This window comes from Montipora capricornis, chromosome 14 (assembly GCF_036669925.1).
Source record: "Montipora capricornis isolate CH-2021 chromosome 14, ASM3666992v2, whole genome shotgun sequence".
In the NCBI taxonomy this organism is placed as follows: Eukaryota; Metazoa; Cnidaria; class Anthozoa; order Scleractinia; family Acroporidae; genus Montipora; species Montipora capricornis.
Window position 1 is genome coordinate 17,365,688 of NC_090896.1, and position 17,500 is coordinate 17,383,187.

At 38.6% G+C, this 17,500-nt stretch overlaps 2 protein-coding genes and 1 pseudogene across 2 annotated transcripts in view; all 3 read left to right on the top strand.

The window, feature by feature from the left end:
- Positions 1-1,701, top strand: part of LOC138033186 (cytochrome b-245 heavy chain-like) — a 42,968-nt pseudogene extending 41,267 nt beyond the window's left edge.
- A 5,126-nt stretch (positions 1,702-6,827) lies between these two features.
- LOC138031547 (uncharacterized) lies at positions 6,828-7,373 on the top strand. The gene has a single exon (XM_068879225.1). It carries the CDS (start codon positions 6,828-6,830, stop codon positions 7,371-7,373), a length of 546 nt encoding a protein of 181 aa, XP_068735326.1.
- Positions 7,374-11,609: 4,236 nt separating this feature from the next.
- LOC138033181 (CUB and peptidase domain-containing protein 2-like) overlaps positions 11,610-17,500 on the top strand; it is a 50,177-nt gene continuing 44,286 nt past the window's right edge. Inside the window, exons 1-4 of the mRNA XM_068880945.1 lie at positions 11,610-11,661; positions 13,912-14,037; positions 14,739-14,898; positions 16,067-16,260. Coding sequence (XP_068737046.1) covers positions 13,926-14,037; positions 14,739-14,898; positions 16,067-16,260 — 466 coding nt within the window. The 5' untranslated portion in view covers positions 11,610-11,661; positions 13,912-13,925. The remainder of the gene's footprint in view (positions 11,662-13,911; positions 14,038-14,738; positions 14,899-16,066; positions 16,261-17,500) is intronic.

Genomic DNA, 17,500 nt, shown 5'->3' on the forward strand with positions numbered 1-17,500 from the left:
CTATTTTCCCGAATAAAATTCCATCCAGAGGTTAAATCAATTTCTTTTGACTGCGTTTATCTGCTGCATAGTCTTGCACTATCTACAACTGGAACAACTGTGTCCCGATGCACTCAATGTTTTGGGAAGAGCCTTAAGTGCGTATCACCTCCTCGCTACAGTTTTTTTGCATTTTTACCAAGTTAATCCTTTTGAGTTAAAAGTCTTTTTCTTCAACGTCACTAACTTGTAGGCCGTAATTGAACGGTCCCATCCGTCAGGGGTTCTAAGGGCTAATGAAGTACCTGATTGAATTGAAGCACAACCAGTTTTCAAGAGTTCTGATTGGCGGAGGCAGGCCAGTTGGCTATAGCAGTTTAACCTTGACCTACTAGAGCTCGTCGTGAGACCGAGACTTTGGTTTGGTCTGTTGGTTTGGTCAGGTCTGGAATTGAGTTAAACCTAGGAACTCCAGCGACATGACTACCAAGCATTCTCTACTAACGAATGATATGGAAGTTTTATATTTATAATGGGAAGTGGGCATATATTTTTACAATGACAACAACGCAAAGCTCGAACTTAGGAATTTTGGCTGACCGGGGAAAAGGTTGTGAAACAGTTGGACCTGTAATGTGAAGAATTTGTCCCGCGACGAAATTGCGGGACAAATAGCGAGATACATTGCCTTGTGAACCCAGCCTAAAGCTTTCACTTAATTTTCTCTTTTATTGCAGAACACACATTGGTGTGTTTTTTTGTGGACCTCAGGGCCTATCACATGACCTCCACAAAGCAGCCAATGATCACAGTAACGATAGAGATGGTGTCAAGTTTTCCTACAACAAAGAAAATTTTTAAGCTCTGCTGCACATCCTAGATTTTAAAACCGTGCTGACAACATGAAGTGTAAAAGTGCTATTAACTGCATTTTCTCCAGTAATTTTTTACCAATAACTAAGCATCGCTTTTGAGTTTAAAATGTTCCTTATTTGGATGTAATGTAGTTCGTGCATTTTCCCACGCGTGCAGTTTTGATCTTATTTTTGTCCATATTTGGGAATAAAATTGATGTCCTAAAAACGCCAGCTTTGTTCCATGGAAAAGAGTTGAAGAGTTACACGCTTCAAGGTCATGAACTTCTGGTTTTGACAATCGATGATATTGCTGAAAGCTCCTTCAGCCCCATTCAGATTCCCGTACTAGGAATTTCATGTCTCTTCCAGAAAATATAATTTGCTTTGTGCCGATGGAACCGTCCAAATACGTGTCTTAGGGATAAATGCTAAGTTCGAGATTTTTTATCTTTATTGAGTGGCTCACAAGTAGCGTTTGCCAACCTAGAATAACCAGACATACATACTGTAGCAGAAACAAAAGAGTTGTTGTAAACTAATTTAAATTGCACTCGCTACAAAAAAAAAACCGTGGTTGCATTTCATGGTGAAAATAATTACGGCAAGAAGAGAATGAATCTAAATTTTTAGGAACGTTCTTTTCTTGTTAAACTTTGGAAGCTGTCTTGCTTTAAGTTCCCCTTCTGAATCCGATCCTGTTCCCTCCGCAAGAAGTGGGAGGAACAAAAGTGGCAAGATATGAAGAAAGAGGACATTCTTTCCCTGTTTAAATGGTGTAGTTTATTTATTTGCTTCTCTATTTTGTTCTTTTACAAGAAATTTACGTGGCTTTGATAATAAACTTCACCTTTTAATGTGGCGATAATGACAGATTTGGAATTTCTTAACTGTGTTCCAGGTCACAGCAATGGTAGTATGCACTACTTCAGACCAGATTTGACAGGTAGTCTTCAAATGACGTCATTTGGGTTTCGCTACATTGTGCTTACGTTGCTTTGGGTTTCAAAAATTTGGGTTACTTTTAAACTTGCCTCATTGTTTTCCAATTGATGCACCAAGGGTTGTATTCAACCGTGCTTCATTGTCATTGTCTTCACGTGCTTTTTAGGGTTACGCTGTCTCTAGGGAACAGCCATGCTCGAGTTTGCCTTTTGGTCGAGGGTCGAGAGTCGAGAGTCGAGGGTAACTAGTCGAGGGTCGAGGGTCGAGGGTCGAGGGTCGAGGGTCGAAAATTTATTCAAAATTATTTTCAAATTATTTCTTAACTTCGTCTACTTAAAAGTTCACAGGCTCGTGTTTACTCGAGTTTCCGGGGCTTGTTTTTACCGCATTTGGGTCATATTTTTGTTTGTCAAAAACTTGTACATTCCCACGGACTCTCCGGCGTGCTCTCAATCAAAGCAACACGCCCAGACAATGTAGCTAGCCTAGCCGGCTACATTCGAATCTTGTGGACACATAAAGCTAAGAATGGCCGTTTTTATGCTAGAGACGTTAAAGTCGTCAAGACGCATTTGACGTCTGAGACGTTAGAGCCGTCTGGGACGCATAAAAGTAGACAAACAAACGGACAAAAACAAGATTTTTCTACAAAAATGACTAGGTTCTATTATCGGAAGGCACTGGGCGCGAGCAAACTCGGCACCAAAAAAACGTTAACTCGCGAATATATGAGCAAATAAACGTGGCGGAATTGCAGCTTCTCAAATTTATGTCTCGACGTCGCCTGGAAGGACAGATGCAAATATTTTTTTGTGACAGAAATCAGTCTAGAAATCAGCATTTTCTGCCGATGGAAGAGGAACAAGATTTAAGCTAGGCGCATGGCATGTTTGTCTTGTCGACCAAGAGAGCAAGGAAGGAACGAAGTGCACATTAACAAAGGACTCAGGGCTAAATGCGTCCAAGTTAGGGCGTCCCGTTTTTATACTAGACGAAGTTAAGAAATAATTTGAAAATAATTTCGAATAAATTTTCGACCCTCGACCATTTACCCTCGACCCTCGACTAGTTACCCTCGACCCTCGACTAGTTACCCTCGACCAAAAGAAAACCGATATCGCATGAATCACGAAGCGATTAGTACGATATCGGTTTTTCGAATGAAATTTACTTTGGAATTCACCAGTTTAGCAATGAATTTTTCTTGCACCGCATGAGTTTTAAAAGAAAACAAGCACACCCTCCGCGTGCAAATGGAACTGAAAGGAAAAAACCATTTGAGAGTCAACTGTTAATAGCCAGCGAATAGGAATCACGCTAAAATTAGAAGCCATAAAAGGGAACTTTGTCAGTTCAAGATCAAAGAAGAGTTTTACTGATGTACTTTATTCCACTTTATCTCTAAAAAGGAGATCATTCACATTTGATGTATTTCATTGGAACACGCCAGGTTGGCTTGTTATAAGAATCGGCAAAATGCAACCAAGAAAGGGCGAACTTCAAACACTTAAATAACGTTTAGGTGCTTTAAACAAACTTCTGAAAATACAAGTTAGTGAAATTTTCCCCTAATTTTACGACAACTCATCGCGATTACGTGTTTATAACATAAGGGCAAAATTTTCTTGTCACTGTCGAGGCACATCGAAAACCAGTTGGGCAAACGGATTAAAAAGCACTCAAGTTGTTCGATCTTATTTTAGAGCAAAACAAGCAAACAAATCAACTTTTTCTTTACGCCCAAAAGAGTACAGATCATTGTTATTTAATTCCAGTTGACAAAGGAAAAACCGATTAAACCACTTTTTGAAAATAACAAACGGTTTGGTGCCCAAGGAAAGAACTTGTGGTGTAACTTCTTGCACTAAGTATGAGGTATTACTGGTATTCTGTTTCGTCGTTGTCGTTCTCTTTCGCTCTCCTTTCGTTTCTGTTTTAGTCATAGGTCCTCCAGGCGTCATGTAACCTTATCAGAGCTTCTAAAGATGAGCCAAAAATTGCAATACAGCTGAGAAAAAAGCAGCTCTAAGCAGATTAAAAATAAACACTCAGCTTTAAGTTTATATCCCTCCGATGCTTGACTTGAATAACTGGTGTAGCCGCCAGTGTGGAACACAGCCATCATGATATGTCAAACTGGATTGAAACCAGTGAAAAATGCAGAAAGAAAACATTTTCCAAACCGTTGAACACCTGAACACGAAAAGCGTTGATTGTGTAAGAACTATAGTTGACTTAATATGGTCGTGTAGCCGCGTCGAGCCACAGAAAAACGAATCCTCGCTTATGTTTAGGTGACAAGGAAGTACTACGTTTTTGCAAACGTTGGCCGTGAAGCACTTATATTTGAATAGAATCAACTGATTTGAGTGTAATGTGAAGTGCTAGGTTTCTACCCTATATGAGCCATGTGGGCGTTAGCCCTACTAATGAAAATGGGCCCACACAAGGATAGAGAGAAACTCTGGCCAGGGTGGAAATTGAACCCACGACCTTCGCGTTAGATTACCGCTGCTCTACCGACTGAGCTACAAGGTTAGACGGGAGCAGGCCGTGGGAAATGAAGATCTGGTTTGAGCCTGCAATCCAATGTATGCTGTAAACTAGCATGATACTGGTCACGTTGGCATACATGGATGGGTGGACGTACGAACGGACGGTCGATTACGTCATGGCTATAAAACCAAAATATCTCACATCGATGGATTACCATATTTCCTAACTATGTTGCTCCGCGCGCGCACGGAGCTCCGCTATTAATTAAAGTACACCTTGAAAAGTCTGTTAACAAACTTCACGACATTTTAAAATCAAAAGCTTTGGCGTAATTAATCTAGCTTAGCCTAATTACTCTTCAGCGGCGGATATAAATGGGAAAGAAGCGATTCCTGTAGAGTAGAAACTCCGGGTTCAAATCCAATCCATGGATATGATTTTTTCCCTTGTTTTCTCTGCTACCATAGGTCCTGGGACACAGGGTCCTAAATTAAGGCGGGAGAGAGAGCCTGCACGCAGCTGTCTGAATATTGAATGTCAGGCTGAGCAAACTGTCAAAAATTAGCCAATCGGCGCGCACCCGAAGTAAACATTGATACAAACAGTAAGCCACGCGTGTTGTGTATTTCAAATTGCTGAAAGCAGAAACTCCCAAATACTGCAAAGGAAGGAAGCCTTTGCCACAAAATCTTAACAACTACTGCAGATACTGTAAAGCGTAGCTGAATATTCTGTACTGGTAATTCGTCGAAGTCCATCTCCACGGAAAATGTGTTTCGTTCGTCAGGGAAATATTTAGCACAAAAAAACTTAAAACAACGTTAACGGGAATCGTAATAGAGAAATGCCTTTCCCCAGTCCGCATGTTCACTGTGTGAGACCCGTCGACCACAACTGCTGTCACATTTTGGTAAAGCGAAGCAGAGTTATATTTTTTAAATGGAATACAGGCATTACAACTACTACATTACACTTTAATTCTCGAGAGATACAAAAGATATTCTTATACCTACACCACTTTATTTCGAAGCTTTATCGAGTATTTGTGATTACAGATACGCATTTCACTAAATCAATAATTTGAAAATTGAAATATTTTGTTTTTAAGTGTATTGAAGTATTGCGGAGTTACCAAGGATATCGAGCAATCATTTGTGAAAGCCGCCTTTTCGGCTTAACTGAATACTTGCTAAAATTGTGTAGAGTTCCTTTATCGTTAAATAAGCAACTGAGGCAGCCGAAAGGCCCAAGCTTATGGCAAAATGTGATCAGCGATAGGTTTTTGTAGAGGACAGAGAACTGCCACGGTGGCATGATGTCGCCCTCGTTGTATTTTGACCGCTACGAAAAGCAAATGAATAATTAAACTTTTCCAGAATCCTGTGGATAAAAGAGACAGAGCTTCCTTTCCTTCCAGCAGAGAAACCATTGCATCGCGTTAAGTTACGGTAATATTGCAACATTCTACGATTTTCTCACACATATTTCCGATCACCTTATCTCTGCGAAGCGAAATGGCTTTCTTGTTGGCGGAGCTTTTCAATGGTGGCGTCACCAAGTAAATTAATTGTTTTGCGTCCAAAATTTGGAGGCTCTCATTCTACCTCCAACCCCAGTCCCTCGGAGAGTCTGCTCTCAGGCTAAAATTAACGATGAAAGTATATTCAAAGCAAATTAGAAATTAACGATAATCGTTAATTTACTTAGGAGCCCAAGATTTTTATTCACTCACATTCTTTTGTGCAAAAGTAATTCATTCAGAAGCTGAGAACACATGATGGTCTACTTCTGATTGGATTTCTCCTGCAAGAAAGATTGTGAATATTTTAAAAGTACTCACACGTTTGGGCTCCTTGCTGTAACTGTTGCGTATACTCTGCCATGTCCCTTTTATTTGTTCACTTGGAATTAATATTATTTTGCTGTTACACACTGAGGGACTCCATCTAAGAACTATGAAAACTTTGAAATATATATTTTTTGTTTTTATATAAAAGGTCACTAACCCAGTATTTACCAGTACTCCAAATCTTTATGATCATGATTATGGTGTGGTGAGACAGGAAGTGTCACTTGAGGGGATGCTCCAGGCAGCTAGGAAAGAGACAGAGAGACTTGAACAGGAACTTGATAGGAAGAACAATATAAGTCAGTTTGGCCTTTGCCGATTTATGTATGATGATGAAATGATCCGGTTTTATACTGGGTTTTCAAGTAGTAATGTGTTATGGTCATTTATAGATGTGATAAAACCATCTGCTGAAAAAATGAGAACGTGGTCTCAAGTTCAACGTGGCAGGGCTAAAAAGCCTGGTGAAGGGATAATTAACAAAGTATTTGTAAACATGAAAAAACAGTCCCTTGCTATAGAAGATCAACTGTTCATGTGGTTGTGTTAAGGTCAAGCTAGGCTTATTTGATCAAGATTTGGCTGTCAGATTCAATGTGTCAATTTCTACTGTAAGTATAATGAATATAACCTGGTCAAACTTCCATAATTTTACAAAGGGATGATTACAACTATGGACGAGTAGATCACAGATAAGAAAAACGATGACAAGTAGTATTAAAGATAGTTTCAGCAAATTGCGTGAGATCCAAGATTGCACAGAAATGAAGGTTCAGACACCTTCCTCTCTTGTGCTTCATTCTGAGTTTTACTCTAGTTACAAAAGTGCAACCACCTTCAAAGGTCTTGTTGGTATTACCCCCAGTGGTGCAGTGTCATTCATCTCCAAACTCTACACGGGATCTATAAGTGACAGGGAGATAGTGAAAAGGTGTGGAATTTTAAAGCTGTTAGAGGATGAAGATGGGCTTATGGCAGACAAAGGTTTCACTATAGAAGACCTTTTATCTCCTTTAAACTGTTCTCTCAACATTCCATCATTTCTGAGTGAAAAGGTTCAGTTTTCCAAGGAAGATGTAGAAAGGACTCAAAAAATAGCGAAGCTAAGGATCCATGTAGAGAGGGCAATTCGTAGAGTCAAGGAAAACCATTTATTTGATGCTGTAATTCCACTGTCATTAGCCTCTTCAATTAATCAAATATGGTCGGTCTGTTGTATGCTATCAAACTTTAAAGGACCTCTATTTTAAAATGATAGCAATTAATTTGAATAAAAGCATTTATAAAAAAAAAATAGGTTTTATCAGTGGTGTGACATTTACAATGATGAAAGATAATAGTTGTAATAAAACAAAGAACTGAACTCTTCATCAAAGTAAATGGTTTCAATGTGCCAATCATTCTTACAAAATACCATGAAGTCACACCATTTGAGTCCGGTGATGACCATCTGCCCCATTACCTGAAAGTAATACTCATAAGTTTTCTTTAGTTTGAGTTGACCATTAACAATCTTTAAATACTTGGCATCTCTGCATGACTCACACTAGGGACAATCCAAATACCTCATTGCATGTTGGGTCATAGACAAGAAAATCAGGGCTTGCTCCTGAAAAGGGACAGCCTGGATTAATAACAAATCCTGTTCGATATACATTGACAAACCTGGTGTTGACATATGACTGTGCTGCCTCACTTTCATGTTCAAAGCCATACTTCATGGCAGCAGTTTGAACAGTTTTCTTTTTAAGCTGAGTTACCAGACCCTCATAATCACTTTTTCTTGAACAAATTTGCTTAAATTTTGAGGCAGTGAGCCGCCGCTTTCTCAGCTCATGCCAAAATGGATTTTGAGATTGGTTTCCCGCTCAATGTTGGATGCCCGCTCTAATGATACCTTTAATGAATCAAGTACATTAGCCTGTGAGCAAGGGAAGAACATGGCTACATAAGGGATCAAGCAGCTTTGCTGGTAGGACAGGCAGGGTATCCCTCAGATCTATGGATAAAAACTTACTGTTTTCCCTAATAGTAGGTTGTTGATAAGACACAACACATCCCTTAGGAACAGTGCCATAGGTGCACTCGACATACTCTAATTCACCCTCGCTAAACAATGTACCAAACTGTGTTTCTTTGTAGTCAGTTTTAGCCCTTGCTAGAAATTCCCTTATAAATTCTGGGTTGGGGTAGTTTTGTATAGGGTTATACAAATTACTCTCTACACCATCTATGGCACGCTTCTTACATTTAGGACCTCCCTCTGATTTTAATTCGGGTTTTCTAACAATAAGGTTATCAACAGCTTCAGGATGGATTCCAGCTGAACGGGGCTTGTGCCATTCCTGTGGCATAGATGTGTTGGATGGTAACTCTGGGACAGCATCAATTTTAAGGAGGCTGTAATGGGCTGCCTGGTATATCAGTGACACCTTATGGTTACATATTCCCTGCCCAGCCTTACATGAGCAGGAATGATCCACCACTTCCTAATTGTAAAACGACATCTTTGAAAATTTATGAAACAGAAGTTTTTTAGCCTTATAATCATTATTTTGGAAATAAGGTAACAATAGACAACAAAGCAGGAAATTAAGAAAAAAATATTTACTATAATTTATTATTTTGTAAGGAATAGTGTACATTCTTGTTCATACAGATATAGAGGAAAAAGGAATAATTCAAGGGTATTTGAATTAACTTTGAGAACTTTCACAATATTCAGTAAAATGTCAACTGCCCCATGCACTTAAGTTACTTAAATTTAGCATTCAGCTAAAAAACAACCATACAACTAACCCGTAAATAGTGTGGCTCTTCATTTTTCCTTAACGACTTGAAACCTCTTGCTCTGATAAAAACAGTGTCATCTTCTTCTCTTTTACCAACTTAATGAACAATCTACTAGTAGGTAAGTACCTGCTTAGAAACTCCACGCCCGGCTTTGCAAGCTTGCCCATAACAGCAAACACGGCAGAGATGAACGATTTACCTTCATAATCTGTAATAAATCCTGGAATGATTTCCGTACAGGTCCCTACTTCATTATGCATGCAGAATAAATTAATTATTCATTCGCGCTATTGTTTTGTAGAACAATACGTATACCCAAGAGAACCGAATATATACATGGGTAATTTGTACTTACGGGATGAATAAAAACGGATCTTATTTTTTCTCTCCGTCCCTCTCTCCCTTCTTTCCCTTCATCGCCCGCACCGTTACTCGTTTTTGTCCCAGCTTTCCCCTTTCCATCCCTTCGTCTTGTTTTTATTTCCAGATCCCGCTCGGCTTTTTCTACCATTTTACCCCATGATATATCACTCGCAGCTTGCCTTGAACTCCGACCCACTGTGAACCTCTGGATTACTTGTCCCTGTTCTTTACCACTGAGCTAACGTGTCAAGTTGCTAATTCACACCTTGAAAATGATATTTATTTTGAATTCTGGCTGACTATTTACATAACAATGATACGTAATTATATACACGTGCCGCGCCGAGCACCTACAATCGAACTTACACGTGTAGGTTACCGTTAAGAGATCCCTGTTTTACTACTCTTGAAACAACCCATGCCTTTAATAATGCTAACCGTAACCCTTATTACGACTAAAGGCACTGTTTAGGCTTAAGGTTAGTCCCTGTGATAGTTTAAGGTTTTCAAGTATTGCTGCTGAACTGTGACCTGCTTTTCCTTCATGCCCCGTGAGTGCGGCACACTTATAAGTTCACTGCGTGGAAGAGTATACCACGCTTAAAGAAAGTCTGATTGGTGCATCTTTCATGGGAAACTTTCATGCACTAGTTCATTGCAATTAAAATCGTTTCATATTTTCCATCTTTTGAAGCAAACTTGTGTCTTCGTAAAATTCAAGATGGCTACCGAAGTAAAAGGGTCACAGCAATGGGAGATTTGATCATTTGGAAATTGTCCCTGCTTTATAGCCTTTCCAGAGTTGTGCATAGAGTGGTGCAAAGAAAACAATTTACTTTCGTCTTCCGTGTCCAAAACCTGTGTGAAAACGCAGTCAGTTGGCAAAGACAAAGTGCCGCATCGGGAGATGGACTCTTTCGCGATGCTCATGGAAAAACTGCAATGGATAGCCTTCAATTCGCCAGAACACATATTAATTTTCTGACCGTAAACTTTCCTGGAAAAAATATTAGCCCTAGCTACCTGTGGCCGGAAAGTTTACAACTGCCTACAAGCCAAGGGCTAACATCATCTCACCGCAGTTAACCATCGCCTAAACTTCGTCGACCCAGACAAACGAGCCCACAGCAGGGCATTGAAAAGACATGATGGGGAGTGAAACGAAGTATGCCTCGTACGGGAACATCCATGGATCTCTACCAAAGCTATTTACTTGGAAGTATCATTGAGCATATTGCCGATGTCTACAAAGAGCGATAAATCGCAAAAATCCCTCTAAATGCACCGTTTGTGATCCTAAATACAGGAAAGGAAGAAAATATACACTTTACAGTGTCTCGGCGAATTTTTAAGCAGACAGGAAGAACAATTTCACGATAAAAAGAGCAGGTAGCCATTAAATTTCTTATGATAGTACTTTTATTTGGTTTGTTTGTTATGTTCGCGAATCTGAACCCTATTACAACGATTGCTTGAAACTCCACTTCTTGCGCTTATTCTAAAACTGAAAAATGGGTAAAATTGCAGGAAAAGTGCCGAAATTGCAGGAAAAACTGTTCGATTTTTCGTATTTCAGACAGAAGTTCGACCGACTTTTTTTAAGTCCATATAGACTTAGAAAAAAACCTCTAAAAAGAAAGAACAAAGCGCCACAGCCCCAAAGGACGTCTATTGTTATCGCTATTGTTTTCTTGAAACAAAGGAGTGTATGCATAATGAAGTAGGGACCTGTGCGGAAATCTTGCCTAAATCCTTCACAGAAAAACTTATAGCCTTTAACAATGCCACTCTGGGGTGCTTTGTTGAGCTTAACAAAAGTATCGACGTCTTTCATCGTCAACTCAGAGTTATCTTTCAACAATCTGATCCATTCGATCGGCAAGACACTGCTGGCATTGGCAGCCATCTTGAATGTTTGCGCGGTTAACCTCGCTTTCAATCAAACATGGCGGACGCATGAAAAGAGAGATATTCACTTAGGTTTGCAAGTCGCTTAGTCGGTGATTCGTGTGAAACACCCGCGAACGGGTTAAAACATGTCTTTGTTGACAAAGCTGCAAAGAAATTTTAGCATTTCCTAGACTGGTCAGTCATTATTGTAGTAAGAGGAAAAAGCACTTTTTCGCAGCGCACATGTCAGTGTTTTCGTCACAACCATTTTACTCATGGGAAATTAGTAAATGGTGGTAATTGACCAATGAGAGAGTGCGCTTTACTTTTGCTTTGTTATAATATAAATTATTGATGAGGGTCGGCATCTGTAATTCTCTTCAAACTCCAATAAGAGAAAAAGGGGAAAAGGCTGTTTCCAGCTTTATCGTTGCAGTTTATCTTGTGAACTGAAGCTGCGCTTGTTTTATCAAATCAAACCTTATATTTCGGGTAGGTAATTGTTTATTTCTTATCTAATTATATTCTTAATATTATAAATGAATTTAGTTTCGTCGGTATTTCGCTGACGCCATTTTAAGATAAGATATTGGAAGTGACACGTACAGTTTTCAGTTCTGGTTGCGGTGAGTTAGTTAATTCGCCATATTAAACATTTTCTCTAAAATACTAAAAGTTTATTCAGGGTTCTTTTCATGTTTACTACAATTGCTGTCCTTTGCAAATTAATCTTACATTTTCAAAAAGGATGATGCTGAAAAAAACAACCTTGTAAAGACGATTTACGTTTAAGCATAATAATAATAATAATAATAATAATAATAATAATAATAATAATATTAATGTTATAGACAATTATGACTGAACATAGACATTCTTACGAGAAAGACGCTTTAGAAGGAAATGTGTGGCTTAAAAGCCAAACAACTAAATGAAAATAATCCCAACAGGGAAAGTATAACCAGCTGATGCAATACCCTCATGGTAATGTTCGACAAAAAAAAAGGAATTGGGGATGAAAAGTTCAGAAAATTGTTTAAATCGGTCTGTAATACTCTCAATATATGTTTTAAAATCTTTATAATAATATTTTCACAATACCTACTGTACACGTTTGTGCCATATATATATTAAAGGTATTTTAGGATACTAGATTTTACGGCGTTACCTTCTGTAAGACGAAATAAACAAACCTAATGTTTGTTGGTACTGTCTTTAGACTCTTGGAAGTGTTTCAGTTTGTCTATTCAAGCCGAATGGTCTTCAAAAACTTCCTTTAAGAAAACAAAAAAGAAACAAAGGCAAAATATACAGTTGATATAATGCAATGGTTTCTTTAGTTTGCCGTAAAGGCGTTATTTTAACTAAAAGTCTCTTTAAAAGTCTTAATGGTTTATTCGCCTCGGTGTAAAGATTTACTCTGCATGACATGGCCATTCATTTGCTGCAAAGGTACCTATTCTATGATTGCGTATTTGGCTGAATGTTACTAAGACTGTTACATAAAGATCACTTTCTATGTTTCATTTCATTCCTGACATCAATGGAGAACATAACCAGAAATTTTTATTGTTTTTTTTTTAATTTCACGCCAAGAAAGAAAAACCTTCATCGCATAGAGTAGTCAGAATGATAATTATATCTTATACTACCTCTCGTAACTTATTCGTGACATCATTGGATAACATAAACAAGAATTTCAATAAGTTCTTTGAAACGTAATCTGTGTGAGCCACAAACATGTTGTCATCAGAAGTTTTTTCACGGCAGCCATGTTGCATGGCAGGGACAGTAGATTCTTTCTCCTATGGGAACAAATGTTCTTTCTAACGCAAAACATTTTCATTGTTCCTGCCATGCAACATGGCTGTCGTGCAAAACCTCTATACTGATTGAATTATGACATATTCTTTTCATGATCACCAGTAGTAGAAATGCTATAGATTTCTGCAGTTCTTATAGAACTGCATTCAAAGTAAATTTCTCCACTGTGTAAAGCAAATAAAATGAGATTTTCCATATACTCGACTGTAAAGTGCGTAATTACGTGAAAGAAAATAAAATGTTTGAATTTTTTATCTACTTGTATTTGCATGTACTATGCTTTATGCAAATTATAGAGCAAACTGGTGTCAGCTATTCATGTCAATTAAGCCAGCAGCCATAATTTCAAATGGACATGAATAGAAGCATATTGCAACAAGTTTAGAAAACAATATTTTCGGAAAGCTGTGAGATTTCTCTGTCCTCGTGTGGAAAGCCGAACAGTAGTCTTGAAATCATTGAAAATAAACAACAGCTGCTGCGAGCTTGAATTGTGTGGGGCTAGTTTGGGTGGGGTTGTGTACTATAGCGATACTCACCGTTACGTCACCTATTGTCATTAATGTTGCAGCCAGAGATCTATTGGCTGTCGAAACAAAGGTTCTTTTCTTCATGCGTGTGAGCTCGACTCCGGCTGGACCAACACTCCTGGTCTTATAATAACTTTGTTATTAGAAATGGTTAGACTCTTCAAGTCTTCTCAGATAAGGACTATAATCCCTAGGCCCCATCTGACAAACCCTGTGAGATGTTGAAGTTGCCACATAGTGATCGAAAAGAGCAGGACATGGAGCTCCCGGTGTTGTTGTCTGATCTGATTGAGGGCTCCAAGTTCGTCAGCCAATGGCTATTAAGTTCTATCCTCGTAAAATAAATGCTTCGCTTCACAATTACTGTGTTTGTGATCTTTTTGTACAGGGAAGAAGAATTATATGCAAAGATCAAGCGTTGCCCCAGACATGCAAGTGCTTGTGTTTGGAAAACAATTTTTTTTCTTGCTGTTCCTGCTTGTATGGAAAGGGAACAATCACGCCTTTGGTCAAGGTACACAAACAGAATATTGTTACACCTGTATTTTACATTCTTCTTCCCAGTTAGCGGATGGCTTTTGTTTGACATGGGCTAGTGAGCGAGACGGGAAAAGACATCTGCCCTGAATGGAAACTCGCTTTGCTTCAACTGCCGTCCACTAACTTAGAAGACGCTTTTCAAAACCATACTATCTGTTATGTTTGCTGATCGTGATCCTCTCGCTCATTCCAATCTAGTAACTTTGCTATCATTTTTATGAGGCAGCTTAGTAACATGGCTTCCATAGGAGGGAACTTTACTCGTGAAGAGTGGCAACACTTACTTTTTAATCATATTGACAAGATTTTGTGGACACCAAAATACAACACTTTTAACTTGCAACTTAAAAGAGAACGAGCCTTTTGCTTGCATTTGTGTAGTTTGTTAAATGAGAAATAAGTACAGCCCCCTTGTGCCTTTTTCTTATTCAAAGTTCTCAGGCGGACAACAAAGGTAACAAAGCATTGTCTGCTTACACCAGGCTCCGGTTGTTCAAAAGATAGGTAGCGCTATACACCAGATAAATGCTGTTTTATCAGTCTGTGCAATATCAGTTATGATTTCTGGCAAAGAAAGACCGTCTCGTATGTTCTTACATACGAGATGGTGTTATACAATGTAAGCTCCTCCGTTTTTTACTGGAGTCTGACTGTAAATACTGTAACCTTCCATAGACTGTGATCCAGTGGTGAATAATTCGCTAACATTCTCGAAAGAGGGATACATGGAGCGCAAATGTATTTATTGGGTTCCAATACCAAAAGGCAGATCATTGATAATCAGCATTGACGACTTTTACTTCGGGTCTTCTCTTGAGTGCAAAGGATCACGCAAGTAAGTATGAAGTTGACGCAGGGCAGTTTGTAGTTAGAGGGTTTGCAGGTCTGCTGATTCATGAGACACGAAATCTGAGGAGTGCCCAACTACTGAAATGACCTGCTGCCGGATTGAAGAAAGAAAGCATGGGCAGTGAATTTTATTATACTAATGAAATTAAAATGATACAGAAAGAAAAATGCGCAATGTAAATGGAAAAAATCCACATATTAAGAAAAAAAGGAATGCAATATATATATATATATATATATATATATATATATATATATATATATATATATATATATTAAATAACTTATGAAAACTTCTTAAGGCAAATTGATTATAATGAACGTCAAACGTTTCGCCGGTTAGGGCTTCATCAGTGACTGATAAGTTATTTTACAAGACAGAATATATAACAAGTAAAGAACAATGGTCTTTGATCAGGTTCATTAAGCCTGCTAGTGTATGGTCAGGACACGTCCAATACAACCATTCATGACGGTTTCAGTGTTTTTCTTTCTGATTTCGAGCGCTTCAATGATCTTGCGTGTCTGATGTTGTGGAATGTTGTTATGTAGAATGTCCCATGAGATGTCTTTAAGCATTGGCGTATTGGTATGACTAACAAGATGCTGATAAATAGTTTGTTTTTTCATCCGTATGTGTTCCTTGATTCTGGACCCAACAGTTCTACTCGTTTCTCCTATGTAAACTAAATGACAGTGTGTACATTCAATTATGTACACGCCCTAACCGGCGAAACGTTTGACGTTCATTATAATCAATTTGCCTTAAGAAGTTTTCATAAGTTATTTAATATTATACGAGGCATGGCATCATTGTATTTTTCAACATATATATATATATATATATATATATAACAAAAATTAAGGCACGAATTGTGGAAAATATATGAAAGTCATAGCATTATTTGATCTGCGGATAAGAAAGGAAAGCAAAAAAAGGAGCTTTTTACTTTGTGCCAGCTGCTCATGAATTTGTTGCCAGTTTAACGAAGAAGACGAACACCATACACCATCAAAATCAAAATCAAAATCGATCATCCAAAAAGCAAGGAAGAATCCCTGCACGAAACCCTCGATAACACTCCGCACCCCCCTCCCACTTAAGAGTTCAAGACGATTTATCGCTACCACACGTATATTTATTTCTTCAACAGGGCTGATTATTTAAAAATTTCTGACGAGAGGAGTGGTTCAAGTAAATTGTACTGTGGTAAAATGAATGGAACCACAGTTAAAGTGACCGGGAAGTATGCAGAGATAACATATAACTCAGCTTGGAACCCATCAGAGGGCCGCTTTCGATTATACTTCCACACAACGTCGGGGAGATCAGATAAGACAATAATAGGTACTGTGACAGTTAAAAAGGATAATCAGTAGTTACACTGCACATATTTATACTTTGACAAAATTACTAAAGGGGTTTTTCCCACCTTTGAAATCACTGCGAACCTTGTAAACCGTGTCTTCAAACTCGAAGAAAGATTTCTTTTGATGAGAGAAATATTCATATTCAAATATAAACATCAAATTAAGAAACGAGGAATGCCTATACTTGCACAATTCAAAAAAACACATGGCCAAAAAATTTTCCCAGCAAGTAGAGTATTAGTGACTATAACCCACCGATTAATTTTTGCGGGATCTCATTGGATAAAACTAACCACGTGATACAAATCGGACGATGGTTATCAGAGAATATCCGTCGTCCGATTTGATATCCGTCCTCTCATTTTATTTCTACGAAAGAAAACCAGGAAACGTGCAAACATTCAAGCTAAACTTCTGGTCATGAAAGACACAAAAATTCGTTTTGCAGAAGCCAGTTATAGAGAAATTACAAAGCTGGTTGACAATGCAGGCAACAAGAAATAGTCCACAAAATATGCTCTCAACGTCTTTGAATTAAGTTTTCTTTGTGACAAAGTCTATTTACCAAGCTACTACGGTATATAATTTGCATCAACTTTTTCTCCTGGAGAAAAGAAAAGAGGTTCCAAAACACTCTTGAAAACACGGAGTCGCCGGAACTGTACATGGCCAGTGCGTTGAGGCGATTTTTCGTGGAAGCAAAGAAAGTTGAAGGAAAGCCATACAGCCGCAATACCATAAAAGCCATTCGTGTTGGGCCATCCTAGCGCAGACCCAGGGGCAGATCGCGGAGGCAAGGAGAAGTCTAAACGGGCGAAAGAAAATGGTGACGAAAAAAAATATAGGAGGGTGAGAAGACCCCTGGGGACACGTTCTTACCAGACCAGTTCCAAACAGTCGGGATAATTCTGAATTCTGATTGGTGCCAGAAACTCTTTGTGTTTTTCTGCCCAAGCAGAGGTCAGCAGGCCGTGAAGTCGTTTCGTGTCTTGATCACTTGATCACTTGATCGCCACAATCGCCTGGTTCGTTCGGCAAGGGTTTGCTCGAGGGTTAGAAATGTCGCAATCACATCAAAAAATGTACAGTGAATCCTTCGGAATATCGGCGGAAAAATACGCTGGACCTTTCTCAGGTACATTAGGAAAATAACACAAACAGCGGTGATAAACATTGTATTCCAACGCATTTTTATAAAACTTGACGTTTCGTATGCT

Bases quoted from the DNA above. Each gene is read 5' to 3' on its own strand.
- LOC138031547 (XM_068879225.1), top strand. From the start codon at position 6,828: ATGACAAGTAGTATTAAAGATAGTTTCAGCAAATTGCGTGAGATCCAA.